This window comes from Macaca mulatta, chromosome 16 (genome assembly GCF_049350105.2).
Source record: "Macaca mulatta isolate MMU2019108-1 chromosome 16, T2T-MMU8v2.0, whole genome shotgun sequence".
NCBI lineage: Eukaryota > Metazoa > Chordata > Mammalia > Primates > Cercopithecidae > Macaca > Macaca mulatta.
Window position 1 is genome coordinate 46,148,468 of NC_133421.1, and position 21,111 is coordinate 46,169,578.

Below are 21,111 nucleotides of genomic sequence, written 5' to 3' on the forward strand. Positions count from 1 at the left end.
TAAATTGAGTCTACTGAGTGTGTCCCTTTTTTGTTTTTTTTTCTTTTTGAGACAGAGTCTTGCTGTGTTGCCCAGGCTGGACTGCAGTGGCAGTATCTTGGCTCACTGCAAGCTCCACCTCCCAGGTTCAAGCAGTCCTCCTGCCTCAGCCTCCTGCGTGGCTGGGACTACAGGCACACACCACTGCACTCAGCTAATTTTTGTATTTTTAGTGGAGACATGGTTTCGCTGTATTGGCCAGGCTGCTCTGAAACTCCTGACCTCAAGTGATCTGCCCGCCTTGGCTATCCAAAGTGTTGGGATCACAGGCGTGAGCCGCCGCACCCGGCCTGTGTGTACCACTGAACACGAAATGTAGAATGAAACCCTAGAGACTTCTTTCACCTGTTGCGTTTCCAGTCTTTGTTATAGTTTTATCAGAAAGCTACACACATTCACAAACCAACCAGTGTTTTAATCTTTAATGTAAATGGTCATTTGCGTTGTAAATGAGTGGGAAGGCATTAACGTTTTATATGTTCATTATGTATTCAGTGTGCCTACGTGTTTATCGCTCTTCATGTTTTTCTTCAGTCCTGAGCTTCCTTCTGGAATCATTTTCCTATTACCCAAGGAAAATTGTTTGGTGTTCCCTTTAATGGGAATCTTTTAAAAAATGTTTTCTATCTTTATTTAGTTATCTACTTTTTCGTTTGATAACTTGCCTTTTGTTTTTAAAATTTTCATTTCTTTCCCTTAGTTTTCTGTAGTTTTATTAATGTCCCTTGGTGTATATCTTTCTTTACTTTGATTTATAGTGGTTCTTCAGTCAGTGGCTTTGGGTTTTCTGTTCTGGAAAATTTTTAGGTATTATCAATATATAAAAGAATATTAATATTGATAGTGAATCTTGGTATACATTTAGTGAATAAAATTAATCTGTAGGAAACTCTTTATATTTTTAACACCTTTAGTTAGTTGGATTTTGGCCCCAATTATACATTTTGGGATGATGACTTTGTTTCTCATATTCTGCTGAATTCCTATCACCCATTTATTTGTTTTCATTTTTCTTTACTGGGAAACAGTAAAATTGAAGTAAGGCTGTTTTGTAACTCGCTTAAAAACCTTCAGAAAAATATATTTCAATACAACTTTGGGAATTCTTTAGATTTGGTCACTATTTGCTGTCACACAGGATCCTGGTGTTGGTACCATTTGATTGGGTGTTACATATTTGTATCCATGTTCCTTTGAAGGGTCAGTATGTCTGATGTCCCGAGTGTCTATTTCTCATTCTGTTTAATGGTAGATATTCATACACTGAAGCTTTAAGGCTTATTTTTCTTTTAGTTTCTAATTTTAAATTATGATCTTTCCCTTGTTGAATGGGGCTATTTCTTTTTAAAATAAATACTACAAGGGTCCCCTGTCTTACAAAATGAGCAGCTTAGGCCTCTAATACTCTGGTCCTTGTATATGAATTACTTAAGAGTGTGTATCTGTATATCCTTTGATGCTGAATGCTTTGATTTATTTTAATGACTAGCAAAAATTTTGAGATTATAAAATTGAACATTTTTCTTCCTAGGTGTAATAAGCATATTGAAATGTTCATTTTCTAAATGAGAGATGATGTGTATAAAATTTTAAAAATGGACTTTGAAGAGTGTGCAAATAGAATTTTCTTATTGCTAATTATAGACTTATTGCTAATTATGATGTTATCCCATTTGGTAGTTGAGAAAAAATGTCTAACAATTTAATAAGATTGTATAATCTTTACATTTGCATGGAATTTGAATTTTTTATAGTGATTTTTATCTAGTTTACACCAGTTAGATGTGGCACCACCAACTTTTAAACACCTCAAATAACTCTCATCTTCATACTTAATTATGCAATGGTACAAGTGTTTTAAACAGAAATGTGAGATGCTCTTTAGTAATGCTTTGAAAAGTGCATGAGTCTAATACTGACATTTCCTTTCATGTTTTTATTTTTTTCTTTGTTTGCTCTATCAAATATAATGTGCAGGAATTTTTTCTTATTGAACTGCAGAGATAAATTTTTAGAAAACTGTATACCTTAATACTGATGGTATAAAAGTCTTCTTGCTTTCCCTAGTGGCATAAAGTAACACTTCAAATATTTACCTTTCTATTCTTCACTGGTACAATCATGGCTCACTGCTTCCTGGAAGTCATGGGCTGCAGCAGTCCTCCTGCCTCAACTTCCTCACTAGGTGGGACCATAGACACATGCCACCAGGCCTGGCTAATTTCTTTGACTTTTCTCTAGAGACAGGGTTCACCTGTGTTTCCCAGCCTGGTCTCAGACTTCTAGACTCAAGTGAACCTGAACCTCCCGCTTTGACCTCTCAAATTGCTGAGATTACACGTATTAGTCACCACATCCGGCCTAAATTTCTTATGTGCCATGGTACTGCAAAACGCCATAATTAGGGGCAGCTGGATGGAAGGTGTAGGAGGACACTGTAGTGCCTTTTCAATATTTCTGTATATCTAAAATAATTTAAACAGAAAACATTTATTTTAAAACATGAAGGGGGTTATCCTTCCATAAGGGTAGAGTACAAAGGCAGGCTCACGGTGTTGTTGGAATTCAGAATGCTGGTGGCAGGACTGGGGGTGCTGGGAGGGGCTGGACATGGTTGACTTTGTGATCTGGGGACTAGTGTGTTCCATGCGTGAATGTCTTTCGAGGTGCACACTTTCTTAATAAATTTTCATAAGTTTAACAAAAAATAAAATGAGAATGTGAAGCTGGCTCGGGTTGTTCAGAAGGGACGCGGACCCAGCAGCTCTGTTCGAAATCATAATGGGGGAACCAAGGGCCCCCTATATCCAAGTCCGTCGGGAGCCGGGGCATCGAGTTCCACTCCAGGAATCTCCAGGAACCCTGAGGTCTTCCCTGAGCCGGGGCCGGGCTGGGCACACCCTGAGTGTCCACAGGGTAGGTGTCTTCCCACACAGCTCCACCAGGACAGGATGTGGAAGAACGAGGTGCCCACGGTGGGGAAACTAACCAAATGGGCCGCTGGAACCGGGCTGGTGGGCCTGGAGGGGCCTGCCTGTCCCCCTTGCAGAGGGTCGTCCTGCCACTTGAAGCCAGCACAGGCCTAGGTGCCGAGAACCCTTGCTCCAGTTTGGCTGAAAGGAAAACAGTCGTGGTCAGCGTCTCCACTGAGCCCATGCAGGCCTTTCCCGGCCAGGCCCCACCTGCCTAGGTCTCTGGAGTCCTCAGGGTCTCTGTGTGGCCCCGTGGTCTGACACTGAGGACGCACCTGTAGTCTGCTGATCCCAGGGGAGAGGTGTGTGCCACCTGGCATGGGGAAGCTGTGGGGGGATGGCAGGTGGCTCCTGGGACTGCCCCCAGGGTTCAGACTGGCTGGGGGCTTCCTACCACACACCCTCGTCCCAGGACTATTGGGCCAGGGATACAGCCCCCAGTGAGAACTCAGGTGGGAAGGGACTTGGATGTCACCCAGCCCTTTGCCACCTCACATGGGGACCCATCTCCACAGTGGGTGATTGGACCCGGACATGGGTCACCCTCTGCCCTCCTGGGCTGCCCAGTCCATGCCAGGACTGACCGTTCCCACATCTGGCTGAATTCTTGGCTCTAGCTCTCACCCGGGGTCCCGCTTGTGCCCTCTCCCTGAGTGCTCTGGGGTCAGGGACACCCGATTCCCTTGTCTCCCTGGCTCAAGGCTGGTTGTCCTGGCAACCTTGGAGGAGCGTGCAGCAGTGAGGGGCCTCTGCTGCTGTCTGAGGCTGTGGGTGCTTGCAGGGAGGGGTGGGGTTTCCCACAAATGGGTCTGGCTCATCTAGTGCCCTAGAGGGTCCTGTGATGGGGCGACAGAGACACTGTGGAATGTGGGAGGGGGCTTGTTGGAGGGTCATGCCCACATCCTCCTCCTGCGGGCACAACACATCCAGTACACACGCACTGAGCGCCTGCCCTAAGGACCGGTGGCACGCCTCCTGTACTTTCTTAGAGTCCAGGAGGAAGAGGAGGAGGAAAAGGTGAAGAGGAAGGCCCAGGTAGTAGGGTTGCGGGTCTGGGGCACTCCCCCACTATTGACTGCCCCAGAGGGTGACATGGGAGGGGACATGGCACTGGAGCCCACCTGGGGGTGGCAGGTCCCCTTGCTTCCTTGTTAGTTTCTTCATAGAGGCCCTAAGATGCTTGAGCACAGCGTCATCATCCAACTCCCAGGTATAGAAGAACTGGTTCCGAAACCGTGCCCACAGGCCACACCTGGACGTCTTCGTGAGGCGCTCTAGGGACAGGGTGGACATCAGGCCAGGAGAGTTCCCTGGGAGGGGGCACAGCTGATACCCTGTGACCACTTCAGTCTCCCACTGGGCCGTGCCAGAACCTTCTGTGGCCACCCCAGGGGTCCAGATGTGCACAGGAGCCTGTGGCTGGGGGACAACCTGGGCAGGGAAGTGCTCAGGACACGCCTGACTTTCATCTGGGCCATGTGGGGGGCGGGCTCGGTGTCACTGTGCCTTGCCCAGCCCACCTGGTCAGACCTCCCTCTGGGCCAGAACAGAGGATCATGAGGACAGTGTGAGGAAGCTGCCCTCGGGTAAATCGGGGTCTGACCCCAGGGCTCCCCACGCCCCACTGGGCACACGGAGACTTACTCCTCTGAACTTTAAAGGCAATGCTTCTCATCGGCATCAACACCTGTTCTCCTTCCAGCAAATACACGTCCCACAGGCGCAGGATGAGCCCAAGAGAGATCTGTGGGGATAGCGGGTGTGGGAGACGGTAGCCCTTCCAGGCTGGGGTAGGTGGCTCGAGCTGAGCCCACTGGGGCTTCAGTCCCCAGAGTCAGTGACCTTCCCCATGAGGGTTTCCTGAGCCCTCCAGGACGCTGAGTCAGACAAGGTCTTGCAGCTCCTCATGGGGGGCACTCATTGGAGTGGGGGTGTGGCTCCTGGAGAGAGGGGCTTGCCCAGGGCTTGAGGCTTCCCTGATCCCTGCCAAGTTGGGTCCTGGCCCAGTCTCCCTGTAAGGCGGGGTCTGAGTCCCAGTTATTGCCCTGGGATGACCCCCCTTGGGCAGAGGGTTTTGTTTGGGTGTCCTGTGGGGACCCCCCTGTGGGCAGAGCCTCCTGTGGGCTGTGGGTGAGCCAGAGCCCCGGGCTGGGGAAGCAGGGCACTGCAGGGCAAGGAGGGTCCCTGAGCCAGGGTCTCCCTGTGCCTTCTTACCCCGTCATTCAACATCTGGAGAAGCCAGCCTAATGAGGAACTCTGCGCGAAAAGACCTTCCTTGTCCTGATGGGAGGAACAGAGATGCTCAGGGCCCCCTGGGCTGCCCTAAAAACCTCCCTCTTCCAGGGCCTCTGAAGACCCTTCCCTTAGTGCAGAACAATGGGCGGTGTCCAGGGCTCCCCACAACACCGTCCCCTTCCCACACTCCCGGTGGACACACTGCCCTTTGCCCTGCTCTGCGGGAGCTGGGCCCCCATCCCTGTGCCTCTGTCCTATAGACCAACTCCCGGCCCATGGAGAACCCGACATCCCAGGTCAGCCAGTGGCTGGGACTCAGCCAATCACCAGCGCCACGGGATGCATGGCCTCTGGAGAAGAGCCCAAGCTTGCTCACCAGACGCCATAAACTCACCAGACGCCACATGGTCTTGGGTTGTGACGCGGGGACCACATGCTCCTGATGGTCTTGGAGCCCCTGGACTGTCCCGCCATTTGGGCTGTGGAATCCTGAGAAACCCCCAGCCCATCACGGAATCAGAGCCTTTCCCCAAGATGTGGAGCCATCAGCTGGAAGAGCTTGGCAGCTGGAGAGGCCCCCAAACCGCAAGGCCTTTCACCCTCCCATCTGGTGACCCAACCATGCAGCCTTTGCCCTGGGGACGTGGGGCAGGAACATCCCCTGGAGTCTGGCTGCAGGTTTCCCTAGAGGCCTCCTGGACCAGGGTGCAAAAAGGGCAAGCCTGACTTGAGGCCACCACATGGCGGCCAGAACAGGGCGGGTTCTGGGTTTCCTGGTCGTCTCCTGGAAGTGGGGTCGGGCCAGGGGACACAGGATGGGGAGATGCTGCCACCTGGGCTTGGTCGGCCCATTCGTGGGCACCAAGGGCAGCAGGAGCCTGGGCAGCTGGAGGGCAGGAGGACTCTCAGTGAGGGGAGAGTGAGCTGCACAGAATCAGAGCCAGAGGGCGTGGCAGCAGGACACAGAGGGTGGCCACGGGGAGGATGACATGCCCTCCACTGATGGGGATGAAAGGCGTCTGACTTGGGCTTTGGGGGTCAGCCGCGGACTCCTGTGGGACCCTCAGCAGAGACACCCTGAAGACTCCCAAGGAGCTGGCTACACAAGGAAGGTGTCTTGGCTGAAAGCCGAGATCACCTGGCCAGGGTGGCCGTCTCTGGGTCTGGCTGCATGAGGTCCCTTGGGCAGCTGTCCACCTACCCTGCAGGGAGTGCCTCTCACTGGCCAGCAGCTGCACCAGTGCCCAGAATGCATCCTCCTCAGGCAGATACAGGAGAAACAAGGCCGCGATGGGGCTCAGGTCCCTGCAGTAGCCCACCTCCTGCAAGAGCCAGAGTCACCGTGAAAGGACATCACCTGGGAGGACTGAGGTCACCTGGGAGGACTCATGGCATTGGAGAGGGCAGAGGTGACTGGGGAGGCTTCCTCTGAAGAAGAGGCTTCCTCAGGGTGCAAATTCATTTCATGACAAGAGCCAAGTCCATCAGGCACTTCAGCACCTTGTCCATACTAACCTTAAAAGAAGCGATGGCACCCCACCAGACACCCACTCCTGTGAATAGGGAAATACTGCCCGGGAACGTCACTGCCGGGAATACTCACCGGGTTATACTCCGAATATGCCAGGAGGATGTAGAATAGTTCCCGCTGCCTAGGAGACAGAGAAAGGAGGCTTTTGTTTGTTTTGTGCAGATGCCGTTGGTTTCACTTTGTCCACAAAGCCTAACAACGAATCCCATTTCAGGTTCAGATGATTCACCAGATAAGCAGTGAGCTTCTCAGGGCCTTTGAAGAAATATTTCAGTAAAATCCACATCTGTGACATGCAGATAGCCCAGTCGTACAGTGGCTTGCCTGATCCTTTTCACTCTGAATGATTTTCTTTATTTTTTTTCAGTTTGCACACACACCAGTTCAGTCTTTGGATGTACAGTTCCTCCACGGTTCTAAACCAATGGGCAGAGTCTCCCGGCCACTGCTCCAGCCCCTCCTGGAGTGACTCCTTCATCTTCCAAGTCTCCAGGGTGGCCCCTATGCACCCAGCCTCTCCCCAGTCTGTCAACCCTTGGCCACCCAGACTACTTCTCAGTCCCTATGATTTGGTCTTTTCCAGAATGACCCAGGAAGGGGAATCCTACGTGGTAGCTTATTGGGGCTGGCTTCTTTCCCTCAGCAAAATGCATCTAGGATCCACCCACATTCATCCGGCCATCACTGGCTCGATCCCTTTTCTCACTGGGTCTTCCGTTTGGAGGGAGGACCGGTCTTGCTCTCCCCATTCCCGTGTTGAAGGCCATCCCCGATGTCTCCGTGTATGAGTGACAATGAATTAATCAGTGAACAACTTATGTGGATGTCAGTTTTCAAATCAGTGGCTTCAATATCTGAGACACTTTGGGGACACGTGGTTGAAGTCCATTGAGCTTTGTGAGTCACTGCCCAACTGGCTGCCAAAGTGGCTGTGCCATGTCACGTTCCCAGCAGACAAGGATGACAGTTTCCAGGACCCCTTATTGCCCCAGCATTTGGTGATGTCAGTGTTACCTCGGGAGGCTCTAGGGCCCTCTGTCCTGCCACCCTCCCGTGAGTCCTACCGTGGGTCCCCGTGGGTCAGGGAGAGCACCTTTCACCATTGTGCATGATTTTGTTTGCTGCCTTCTGTCTCCTCAGGATCCTCCTGGGTTCTGGCCCCACGTGTTCCAGTCTGGCCCAGGGCTTGGAACCAGGGAGGTGCTTATTTCGTGGTGCCAGCTGTTCCCTGGGCCAGGAGAGCTCTTGGCAGCTCTGTCATCCCTCCTAGGTGACCCTGGCTTCTGCTCTGGGGAAGGCCCCATCCCTTTCATTCACTCCATGTCTGCTGTGATCCTGTGGCTCCCATAGGCTTACTTGGCTCTGTATCGATCCCTGAAGAAGATGTGAGTCCTTAGTGTCTTGCTTATGTCCACGTTGATCTGGTGGATGTGTTCAGATGACCTCTTGCCCTTCTCCTTCATGACCTGTAGGGCAGGGCCCAAAGGAGGAAGCAGCCTCAGAACAGATGGAAGACTCCCGGCCCCAAATGGCAGTCCGCCCACAGTCAGCACTCCGGGAAGGAAGGAAAGCAGGAAGGTTTCCTTCTGCACAAAGCTGCTTTTTGGCTTGTTACTAAAGCCGGGGAGGGTCACCAGAGCTGAGTTTGTCTGTGGTGACTATGTCACCGTCCGTGCCCAGGATGTGCATCTGACCATCCCATTCACCCCCCTGGCTGGGCTTGATGCTCCCTCCAGCTGGAGACCTGGGCCCCTGACACGGCCTGTCCTGTTTGTTGTGCTCTGCCTGAGCGTACCTTGTATGTTCTGGGGTTTATCGACTTGACTTCCTGTATGTTCAGCAGGACTGACCACACTTGGCCCCGGATGTTCATGGGAATGCCCTTATATACTCGATCTATCAGCTGTGGGCAGAAAACAACCTGGTGTCACAGGCCACGGGGCGACCCCTGTGAGGACCAGAGCCCGAGGATTCTGGAAATGGTTGGTTTTGATGCTGTGATTCCTCGTTAGAGGTGACATTAAGCTGGGACACAGTCTCCCTTCCCAGGATTGAAAAAGTGGATGGACACTCAGAGTCGGGACTCTGATCTGAACATTTTCCTTCCTTTGGGTCACCAGGGCATCTCTAGCCTTGAGCTCCGGGTGGTCCCAGCCCTAGATTCAGATTCCCTCCCAGCAAGGTGATGCTTGCACAAATTGGCAGGCAAACCACCGACCAGGTCCACAGTCCTCTGGGTGAGGACAGTGTGCCACCCGCTCTCTGAGAGACTGATGGCGCCAGGCCACAGCCATGGGTGCCCGTCCCCTGTCTCTGCAGAGAGTGGTTCCGGGGGCCTCTCCCTCCACACATTACTTTTTTACTGTTCTTGTATGTCTCCCATTGTCCCAGCATTTCCATCCACTTGCTCTTTCGTGTTATCTCCCGTCGCATTTGCTGTCAAATGAGGAATGTTGGCGTTAGGGGAGCTGCCAGGCTTCCCTGAGCCGCCCATGAATGCTGGGTCTTGGGCTCTGGAGCCCTGGTGGACCCAGCTGGAGGGAACCAGGGAAGGACAGACCCTAAGGGCTGAGAGCCTTTGTGCAAATGAGCGCCAGTGGGCTGGCTTTGGGACCCCGGGACGTGCCATCCTCAGGCCACAGACACAGCAGTCTTAGGTCAGGTCCCAGCCTCTGTGTGGGGTCCTGTCCACCCCCAGGCCACAACTGTGGTTCTCACTTTGGAATGTTATCAAACTGCCCAAGTTACCGCAACTTGGGGTCAGATCCAGCAGGGACTGCTGCCCCTCCCAGTGAGAGCATGTTGCCCTCACCGGCCACCGCCCCGGCCAGCTGCCTCCTCTGCCTCACCGACCACCCGTCCAGTCCCCACCCCCCTGAACCAGCCCCTCCAGGCATCAAGTTCTTACCTTCACCTCCCGAGCAGTGGCAGGAGGCAGCTGTGTCTCACTGTAAGGCAACCCAGGCAGAACTGAGGACCTGCACAGGGCCTGGAGCTGCCCCAGACTGGGAGCCAACCCCCAGAAAGGACAGGCTCTGTCCCTATCCAGCTCAGGGCTCAGCCCAGGAGAAGACACAGGGAAGGGAGGACAAGGGCCTTCCTGTGGGGCTGACTCCCAAGAGGGGCAGGAGCTGGGAGGAGAAGGAGTGCGGGGCCAGTCTGGGCGGGGTTACTGGGGCCCCTGGCATGGGGGGCGGTCAGGCTGCATAATGGAGCTGCCTGTCCTGGACTGGAGGTGGTGCTTTCCACTGGAGCTGAGAAAGGTCAGGCCTGAGATGGCATGGGGGCTGCCCAGGGTGGGCGACAGGGCCCTCACAGGAGTCCCTCAGGGAGTGACTGCATCACCCCATCGGGGTCAAGGGAGCCTGCCCTGAGACCTGCCCGGTGTACTCCTGGTGTACCAGGGGCCCATCCCACTTGACAGCCCCAAGGCCCTTGCAAGTTCTGACCTCCCAGCCTCCACCTGCCTCTCTCTGCACCTGACCCACACACCCTGCGTTTTAGAAGTGGCACCGCTCATCAGCTCCCTCCCACCCTACCTCCCCCGGGATCCTCTGTCTCTTCATCCTGTGATCCCTAAGGGATGGTCTCCTGGCTGGGCTCCTCTTACCTGGCCCCAGATCCCTTCCCAGCACCAGACCCAGGGTCTGTAGCCACAAGCCCTGCTGCCTCCCTGGCCTTAACATGAGATGCCCAGAACGGGACCCTGCCCGTCTTCTCCCCCATTCCCCTAGGGCCACAGCCCCCACTGTCTCCATGCCTTTCCATCTTCCCGATGGGGGCAGTGAGGGCTGTAGCTCTAGGGAAATGAGGGAGGACAGGGGCAGGTGGTCCCTCAGAGACCTGCTGGACAACAGCCCTGAGGCTAGGCCAGGCGTCCCCTCACCCTGTGGCCACAACACATGGATCTCACTGGGGTTGTCTCCAAGTAGACATGGCCAGACCCTCAGGCTGCCGCGCTCCTCTTGTGCTGACTTGTGGACAGAACTGCTGAGAGTCCAGGGGCCTGACCTAGCCCAGTCTCCATTCCCACCCGCTCCCTAGATGGGCCCCGCACCTCTGGCCTAACAGCAACCTCAGGCTGGACCTGCAGGGGAGCCAGGGAGGAGTTCTGACCCTGGAAAGGAGGTTGACCTGACCTGGTGAGACAGTCCTGCCTCAGAAAGGCCTTTCTGAAAGCAAACCCATCCCTGAGCTGAGACAGGTGCTTCAGGGGTGAGGGGAGCACAGAGGACTCACTGCAGAATCCCGAAGCGATCAATGTTGTTGTAGATTCCAACAGGCTCAGGCCCCATGTCCTCGGGCAGCCCAGCTCGGTGTCCCTGCAACCCAGAGGGAGGCTTGGTGAGGGGTCCAAGGTAAAGAGTGCAAGGGCCTGGAGGTAGTGGCCACCCGTGCCCACCCTGTGCTCCTAGGGAGCCCAGGACCCTTTGACCAGGGTGCACTGGAAGAAGCCTCCCTCCAAGGAGCAGACCGACCTGTACCTTCTCATAGTTCATAATGATGTTCTCTCGCTCCTGTGCCCGCAAACTATCTGCATCCTCTGCGATTTCCATCCTGTGAGCCAAAAATCATCTAAAAGTTACATTGTACCCGAGAGCTTCAGAGAACACCTGAACCGCTCTCATCGGGCTCCCAGATGCTGGCTGGCTGCGTAACCCCCATTCCACCACCATCCCCAGGTAAAAAGGGGCCAGACTCAGTGGCCCACACCCGCATGAGTCTCTGGAGTCTCAAGCCCCAAGCAGGGGTGGGCATCATCCCAAGGACTTGAGGACAGTGCGACCTGGACAGAGAGTCCAGTTGTCCCCAAATGCCATGAAATGGGGATACACCTGCCCCAGCAGGTTGAATAGTGTCCACCTGCCAAGGGTGAAGGGCCGATGGTGGGCTATTCCAGGGATGTGGAGGCAGACTGGGTGCAGCGATCAGAGGTCTCTGTACAGTTGGCCTCCTGAGATGCTCAGGGACCACAGAGATGCCCAGTTTCCTACAGGGATCAAAATATCTACTGACTGCTCTGTTCTTCTCCGCTCATCACTTTGGCTCCCGTGGCCCTTCAGTCTGAACAGTGAAGCCACTTTAGGAATAATGCCAGTTGAGCAGGAGGGTGTTCGGTTTGGGGGATGAAAATGATCTATTGTGCTAGGGGAAACCCTCACTCGGGGAGGGACTGTGGACTCCAACATTCTGAGCTGTCCCTACAGGAGGGGGCTTCATTTTCCCATGTCACTGAGGAAGGACTGTGGGTCCTTGGTCCCGGAGAACACCTGGATGGACCGTCCCTCCTGGGAACACTTGGGGCAAAAGGAGGGCAAGGCCTCGAGAGGACCAGACAGAGCAAGAAATACGTGAAGAGAACCCCAGTGCCTGGACCCCTTTGAACAGAAGGGAAGAGGGTCTCCCCCCAGCCAGCCCTCCAGGGCTCCTTCATTTTCCACAGCTGCCCAAGGGCAGAAGGTTCCCCAGGATAAGGGACCTTGTGTGTTCAGTGGGGCCCACAGCCACCATCAGGACCCAACATAGAGCACAGAGCTGTTCTGAGGACCCTCCTATCCCCCCACCCACAGTGGATCCATCCCAGTGACTCTGCCAGGACCAGGCTCTGCCCCGTCGGGATGGGAAAACTGGGAAGACTTGGGACCTAGGGCAGGGAGGTCACAGGGTTCAGGCCTGAATTCCAGCACAGTACACAGCAAGGCTGAGAGCAAAACCCAGGTTCATGTCTGGATTCCCAGGCCGGTTACCGCCTCTCTGACCCCAGACGTCTCACCTGTCGAATGGCTACACTAGGGAATGGCACTCACTCTATGAAGCCACCATGAGGACGAAAGAGCCAATCGTCTACACTGGCAGTGTAGAACGGGCGACCGGTGAGTGCTCAGGGATGACCCTCCTCGGTAGCTGCCCAGAGGCCAACACCGCCCACAGCATAGCCACTGTCCCCAAGTCAGCCTGGAGGGAAGACAGCAGGTCGCACTCACCTGATTCTGATGAATCAGCTGACCTGCGTTATGCCTCTCAGGTAGAAAACCTTCGAGTCCACAAAACTGTTCCCAGATACCACTGTGCGTGTGTAGCTGATACCACTGTGCACGTGTAACTGCTGTAGAACACAGAGGCAGGCCTGAGAGCGGATTGGTGCTAAGCACCAGTGACACTCTGAGGTCATGGCACGCATCACAGTGGGGCCTTGCCCGGGTCAGCAGGGCCCAGAGACGGGGTCCTCCACTGCCTGAGGCGGCCACATGCCTGCCTGCAATGTGTTTGTGTGCACGCGTTCACAAGTGTACATGGGTAAACACATCTGTACACGTGTGTGTGCCTTCTCTGGCCAGGCCTGGCTGCCCCACTCGTGTGCACCCAGTTCCTCATCACTGTCATCCTCGAGGTCCAGGACCAGTATCAGAGCATCCACGGGTGTTCACTAACCTCAGCCCTCCTCGCCCAGGGTGGTCCTGGATACACATAAGGGTGGAGGGAAGTGACCACTACTGTTGAATCTCAGAATACAAATGCTAATACTATTACCTAGTGGTCTTTTGCGTGTCTCTAATGGTATCTCTTTTTTAATTTCTGATATTTTAACTGAGTATTTCTCTCCATGACCCTTGAATGTTCTAGCTAGAGGATCCTGTGGGGAAAGTGCCAGGCACACAGTAGGGCCTCACTCTATTCTAGACATGTTATCTAAAATCTGGTTCATCTGTCCTTCCTGCCAGGGCCTAGGGGATGCCAAATTCCAGGCTCCAGAAAGAGCTTGGGATAAAATGAAGCTTCAAGGGGTGGACTTTGACCGGGGCTGAATCTGCCTGTGCCATACAAATGGAGTCTCAAGTCCCGAGATAGGGAGTCCAGATGCCTCAATGCAGGGACCTCTGATTGACACCTGCTGCCCTGTACTCATTAGCAACCTCACTCACCCTACTCTCAAAGCACACTTGGCCGTCATAACCGGGAGCTCTGCATCTGTGGATTCAGCAACAGCAGATGGAAAATATTCAGAAAATAAATTGGATGGTTATGTCTCTACTGAACATGTGCAGACTTTGTTCTTGTCATCATTCCCTAAAGAATACAGTATCACAACCGTTTATGTAGCATCTGCATTGTGTTACAGATCATAAATAATCTAGTAATGGTCTAACGTCTATGGGAGGATGTGCATAGCTTATATGTAAATACTAGGCCATGTTATATCAGAGATTTGAGCATCCATGGATTTTGGCATCCCCAGGACCCTAAAACTAATCCTCCATGGATACCAAAGGATGACTGTATAAACTCACTCAGGAAGTCTTCTTATTGGAGGAAGGGCCCAGGTCAGTACAGACAGGGACATCGTCCTTGGACTACTGTCCATCCGTTCATCCATTTATCCAGTGGCACTACCCTCTAGGACTGTCCCAGTGACAGCCCTAGCAAGTGGAGACATTAAAAAAGACTGACTCACGTTGTCCAGCTTTGAGGTCATGGAAGAAGTTGCACCAGTGTGAGAATAGGGGGTCAGTTTCCTCCAGGATCCAAAGAGCATATCAGGGCCCCTTGGGCTGAGGAAAGGAGCGCAGCCTCTCCAGCAGCCACACGGGCTGCAGTAGGATGGGGCTGGAGCTGGCCATGTGGATCACCTGAGCCTCATGAGGGCAAAAGAAAGACCAGGGGGTAGAACAGGAGCATGGGGTAGCTGGATGCCTAAGGAGAAGGCACCTCAGGGAAGGGGTACTAGTTTGTTTTCACACTTCTGTAAATACTCGAGACTGGGTAATTTATAAAGGAAAGAGGTTTAATTGACCTGAACTTCAGGGAACTTACAATCATGGCAGAAGGTAAAGGGGAAACAGGCACCTTCTTCACAAGGCGGCAGGAGGGAGTGAGTGGAGAACGAGGATGTGCCACACTTTGAAACCATCAGCTCTCCTGAGAACTCCCTCACTCTCAGGGGAGCAGCACGGGGGAAACTGTCCCCAGATTCAATCCCCTCCCACCAGGTTCCTCCCTTGACACAGGAGGATTACAATTCCAGATAAGTGTTGGGTGGGGACACAGAGCCAAACCTATCCGGGTCTCAGCCTGTCTTGCAGCTCCCCGGGGCTGAGGCTGAGTACAGATCTGCTGGCCCTGCCATGCAGCACTGGGGGCTCTGCCTGTGCGCCCCCATCTGCTGCTTCCTGGGGTGGTGGCTGCTTCCTCAAGAGGAGGTTGGATCTGCTCTCCTGCCCACCCCTTTCCAGGACCTTGTGGAGCCCTGGCCACGTCCTCCCAGGGTAAGGGCAGGAAACTGGGCTCCTTGCCCTTCTTGTTGCTTGGGTGACAATCCTGGGGTCATTCGTAGGCCCCATCACTCTTCCTCCTTCTAAATGGAGAACATTTTGGCAAATCTTTCCGGCAGAGGCCGGGGGCTCATCCCTGCTATTTGCTGTAGCTTGGTAAAGCCAGGTGAAGACATCTGGACAAGCAGATAGTAGAGTGGCCCCCAGGAAGGGTGGGGCGAGGGTGCTGGCCTTTGGGCTTGCCTGGACCAGGCTGGGAGGGGGCAAGGTTACTAGGAAGCAGGGTTGTGAGGGCTAAAATCAGGAGGCGGGAATAATGCTGGTGGAAGATGGGGTGTGTCCTGGCTTGGGGTGGGGCATGAGAGCCAAGGTTTGTCAGCACACAGAGGAGTGGCTGACTCATGGACTAGAGGCTGTGGAACTCAGTGGTTGCCCTTAGTTCCTGGATCCTGGGAGACCTCTGGAGCCTGGGGCTGGGGCAGCCTAGGGGTGGAGGTGGTGGGAGACAGGGGTAGGGGTGGGAGAGGCCTTGCATGGTGAAGGGTAGGAAACCAGCCAGGGGCCAGTTTGCATTGGCGGTTCCCATCTCCACCCCCAACCCCAAGCCCACCCCTACCCCCACCCTGCTGCAGAGACCGGCCTGGGCTGGTGTCCTCTGCTTTGGCCTCAGCAGATGGCACGATGGAAGCTGGCAGCCCCATGGGTGCGCCACTCAAGCCAGCTGTGACTTGCAGTTTCTGCTTCCTGGAGTGTGGGGCGCCCACCCAGGAGAGCACGGGCACACCTCACACCCCTCATTTTGAGGATGCTGGGAGGTGGAGGACCAAGGGCCTGCAGCCCTGTGCTTGTGCTGTGACGGGTAGCCTAGGAGTCCTGTGTCCGCCCATCCACGTGGGGCCCCAGGAGCCTGAACAGTGGCAGGCAGAGAGATGAGAAGGGAGAGAGAAGTGGAAAAGAAGGAGAGAGAAAGAGAGATGGGAAGAAGGGAGTGAGAGAGAGAGAGGAAGAGAGATAGGGAGAGAGACAGAGGAGGTTGAGAGGAAAAGGAACAAGAGAGATAGGGAGAGAGACACAAAAGGCAAAGAGAGAGACAGGGAGAGACGAGCATGAGTAGGGGGTCAGGTCACTGTTGATCTCAGTTCCCAGTGAAAACTGGAGCTCGCCGTCACCTCACTGCGCATGCCATGAAGTCTTCTGCCTGCTGCTTATAGCCCAAGAACCCCTTCTCCGGGAGAGTCAAATCTTTGACCCTTGCCCTTTCTCACTGGAGTTTGCTTGTGTCTTCTGATGAACTGCGATGTCTCACCTATCGCCTTCCTGGGCTCAAGGATCCATGAAAAGCCGACACCTCTTTTAGGGAGGCTGTGCAGTGCATTCATCTCACAAGGCTCCCCAGGAAGCTTGCGAACTTGGCTTGAGCCCTAAGCAGCTGAGTATGTGCCAGGCCTCTGCTTCTGTCTTTCAGTAAGAGGGAGAACCAAGAAAGACACTGAAGCATGGTCTGCAGAGAAGGCACTTGTGCAAACACCAGGAGAATGAGGGGCCTGAGTTGTCTTCATTTCTCCTAAAAACACGCGTTCCCTCCCTGGCCACCCTAGTGAGGGCATGAAGCGCAGCGTGCGTGTGTTTCTGTGTGTGTGTGTGTCTGTGTGTGTATGTGCGTCGTGTGCATGCAGATATATGCATGTGTATGTATGTTCGTGTGTGTGTGCAGGTATGTACATGTGAATATACTTATGTATGTGCATCTGTGTCTGTGCGTGCATGTGTGTGCCTGTGTGTGCGTGTGTGTGCAGGTATGTACATGTGAATGTACTTATGTATGTACATCTGTGTGTGTGTGCATGTGTGTGTGCAGGTATGTACATGTGAATGTATGTATGTGCATCTGTGTGCATGTGTGTGGGGGGGCACGTGTGTGTGTGTTGCAGGGCTTTACAGTGGACAGGATGTGGGAGGACAGCTGCAGCTCCAAGCAGCAAGTCTTTCTGATAGAATGGTTAAGATTCCCTGGACCACAGAAAGAGTGTTTTCATTTGCACCCATTTTTATTAGTATTTAAACCTGTATTTTTTGTAGCATGTAAAGCTTAAGTTGCTTAACTATTCTTACAAACATTTAAATCATTGGTCCCGAAACTTTTTGGCACCAGAGACCAGTTATCTTGAAGACAACTCTTCCACGGACCTGGGAGAAGGGGAAGGGATAATGCGGAGGTGATTCAAGCCCATTATATTTATTATGTGCTTTATTTCTATTATTATTTCACTGTAATATATAATGAAATAATTACACGACTCACCATAATATAGAATCAGTGGGAGCCCTGAGCTTGTTTTCCTTTAACTACATGGTCCCATCTGGAGGTGATGGGAGACAATCACAGATCATCAGGCATTAGGTTCTCATAAGGAGCACGCAGTCTAGATCTCTGGCATGAGCAGTTCACAGTAGGGTTCATGCTCCTATGAGAATATAACGGCACTGATCATCTCACACAAGGCAGAGCTCATGGGGTAATGCGAGGGATGGGAAGCAGCTGTTTCTACAGATGAAGCTTTGATCACTGGCTGACTGCTCACCTCCTGCTATGTAGCCTGGTTCCTAACAGGTCAGGACCCCTGATTTACCCAGCAAGATACACACGTTTTATGTCAGTTGAAATTATTCATCCTGCACCACCCAAAATTATCTTGCATACCTACACCCACCCGAGGGTCCCATAGTGCACATTGGAAGCTGTAGACAGTAAGCCTGGAGCTCCGTTGCACGTTCCATCCCTTCACCATCTGTGGGCTAACAGGCTGTGTTAGTTTCCTAGGGCTATTTTACAGGACCACAGACTGGGCACTCTCAACAACAGAATCTTATTGTCTCACAGTCCTGGAGGCCATGAGTCCGAGATCAAGCAGGATGGGTCCCTCTGAGGCTGTGCAGGAAGGCTCTGTTCCAGGCCTGTCTCTTGGCGTGTGGGTGGCCGTCTTCTCCCTGTGACTCTTGGTTAAGGGTGACTCTGGCCAGGGCTCAGAAGAGGAGAGCTGGACAGAATGTCAGTAGCATATGAAGGGGTTCGTGTGTAGTGTCTCATGCCTGGAATCTTAGCACTTTGGGAGGCCAAGATGGGAGGATCGCTTGAGGATGAGGCTTCAAGACCAACCTGGCCAACATAGGGAGACTCAGTCTCTTAAATAAATAAAAATATGAAAGGGAAAAGTCATTCAGATGAAGCCTCAGATGGCAATGAAGAACATGTTATTGGAAACTGGAGGAAAGGTGATGCTTGTCATAAAGTGACAAAGAACTTGGCTGCATTGTGCTCCTAGTGTTTTCTGGAAGGCAGAGCTTGCGAACGGTGAACCTGAAATTTGGCAGAAGAAATATCTAAGCAAAGTATTGAAGGAGTACCTCCATTCTCTTGAATGTTTCTAGGAAAATGAAAGAAAAGAGGAATGATTTACAGACAGAACTTGTAATCAAAAGAGAAGCAGAACTTAAACATTTGGGAAATTTTTAGCCTTCTCAGCCTGTCCATATTGAACAGATAAGAAAGTGTGTTTGGGAGAGAACACGAGGGTGTGGGTCAGGAGGCCTGTATGGATCAGGGCTGTGCTCTTCACCAGGACAATGGAAGAGAAACCCTGCAGGCAGTTTGTAGATCGCTCAGGCTGCACTCTCATCACAGGCCCATGGTGCCAGGGCACTGACAGCAGTACGGTTTCCAAGAAAGGCCCTGGGGCGCCCTGAGGACCTTGGGACTTGCTGCCCAGCACTCCCTGACATCACTGGTCCCCACGTTCTGGTGTGGCACTCCTTGACTCCTCCAAGTGTTGCTTAACGGGCTCCTGTCCAGGGGAGAAGTGATGTCCCCCCTCCAGGGGACACAGGCAGAAAACCCTTTGGCAGCTTCCATGTGGTGCTAATTCTGCAGGTGTACAGATTTTGCTTTTCCCTTATAGAAATGGTGGAGTCAATGAAGAAAGTAGCAGGGATGGATGTGGAGCTGACAGCTGAAGAAAGAAACCTCCTCTCTGTTACATGTAAGAATGTGATTGGAGCTAGAAGAGCCTCCTGGAGAAGAATCAGCAGCCTTGAACAGAAAGAAGCAAACAAGGGAAGAGAAGACAAGCTAAAAATGATTCAGAAATACCGGCAAATGGTGAGACTGTTGTACCATAGTCCCCCCTTATCCGCAGTTTTAGTTACCAGTGGTACAGTACAATAAGATATTGTGAGAGAAAAAGAGACTACGTTCATATAACTTCTATTAGAGTACATTATAATTGTTCTGGTATTCATCTTTCACTGTGCCTAATTTATAAATTAAACTTTACCATGAGTATGTATGTATAGAACAGAATATAGTATATATAAGGTTTGCTATTATCCATGGTTTCAGCATATTTACTCGGGGTCTCAGAATGGATCCCTCTCAGGTAAAAGGGAACTATTGTATTTTCAAGAAAAATGATGAGTGTTTTTGGTTAAATTTGTCTCGTTCTTTTTTTATTGAAAGACTCAAGTTTCTTTAATCCAATGTCATAGTTTTTAATCTTTGGGTTTTATGCAACAGAAATTATCTGGGGGAAGGAGGTTGTTGTTTCCTGAATATGTCCTAATTTTTGCCTTTTATTTTTATGGTTCTAGAAAATGTCTCTGAAAAGGGAGGCTTGTTTGAGTGTCTGGCTTAGTTCTCAGGCTTATGTCTGTTAGTAATTTGGCCATAGTCGTTGGCATTTGAGGTCACAGTCTAGTACTCAGATGACTGTATATATAGTACACATTTTACATCTTGGTAGATTTTTGTCTTTTGCTCACGTGGATTAGGCTATAGAATATTTCAGGGCAGAGATGAGTAACTTTTTCTCCTGGAAGCTGCAGTAGTGGGCAAAAAAGTGAGACCCTGTCTCTAAAAGTAAAGTTGTAAGCTGGGATTGATGTTACCATTACCATGAAATATGTTGGGTGAAAGAATTTCAATGACCAATAGACAAGTTTTGTGTCCCAGTGGAATGAGGAAGTGAGAAAGTTGAAAAAGCTGAAGAAAGAAGTCCATGAGTTACACTGTGGGACTTGGGCTAGCTAGGAAAGGGAAGCAGGAAGCAAAGACAGCAACTGATACATTGGGAGAAGATGTGAAAAGTTCGAGTCTGCATGTGTTACATGAGATACATGCATAAAGAAGGAAGGAAGGAAGGAAGGAAGGAAGCAAGGAAAAGGAAAATATAAAGAAAAAGGAAGGAAGGGAGAGAGAAAAAAAAAGAAAGAGAGAAAGAAAGAAAAAAGCAAAAAAGAAAGAAAGAGTGTAGATGTCTTGATCAGTTCCTAAATAGAAACAACAAGAGAAAAGGAATTAAAAGAGGAAGCCATGGCTAAGAGTGGAGCATTACAATATAAGACTTCTAGTATGGAGCGGCACAGTTAGGGGTATGGACAAGTGCAAGTCTTGGAGTAGAAAGCAAAGAACTCTGTTGACGGGAACGTGGCCACACCATACTTTGGTGTGATCTCAGGTATAGGATAGTTTGCCTGTAGATAGTCAATGAATGTGGGAGAAGGGCCTAGAGATCTATTGATGACAGAAATGGAGAAATGGAATGTAGAATATCGGCTTTTGAGGAAGAAGGGTTTGGAGAAACAGGAGAGCAGTCATTGAGTATGTGAGGAGCTAGGAGAACATGGAAACCTTTCGTCTCCTACAGCAGTCTCTATTTGAAAAGCTATCAGGGAGATAGTTGATTCAGAAAACAGTTTTGCTTAGCTAAGATAAGGATGCAATTACGGAAAAAAGACTGAGAGAATGTTTTACAGAAATGAGGTTCCAGGGACATGAGAGGAACCTAGAAAGGTTCAACAGTGGTGCCATGAGTTCACAGAAAATAGAAAGCAAGTGGCCGGGGCATGGTGGCTCATGCCTGTAATCCCAGGACTTTGGGAGGCTGAGGCGGGTGGATCACAGGGACAGGAGATCGAGACAATCCTGGCTAACATGGTGAAACCCTGTCTCTGCTAAAAATATTTTTAAAAAAGGGGAAAAAAGCCGGGCATGCTGGTGGGCGCCTGTAGT

General features: G+C 51.7%; 1 protein-coding gene across 1 annotated transcript; it reads right to left on the reverse strand.

The window, feature by feature from the left end:
• Nucleotides 1-2,736: 2,736 nt before the first annotated feature.
• Nucleotides 2,737-11,333, reverse strand: LOC106992474 (TBC1 domain family member 3G-like). Its single transcript, XM_028836219.2, has 13 exons — nucleotides 11,262-11,333; nucleotides 11,017-11,099; nucleotides 9,686-9,725; nucleotides 9,133-9,213; nucleotides 8,573-8,680; nucleotides 8,134-8,243; nucleotides 6,850-6,898; nucleotides 6,448-6,568; nucleotides 5,641-5,735; nucleotides 5,226-5,291; nucleotides 4,656-4,755; nucleotides 4,133-4,285; nucleotides 2,737-3,152 (listed from the first exon to the last, which is right to left on the reverse strand). Exons 1-13 carry the CDS (start codon nucleotides 11,331-11,333, stop codon nucleotides 2,737-2,739), a joined length of 1,494 nt encoding a protein of 497 aa, XP_028692052.2.
• Nucleotides 11,334-21,111: the final 9,778 nt, after the last annotated feature.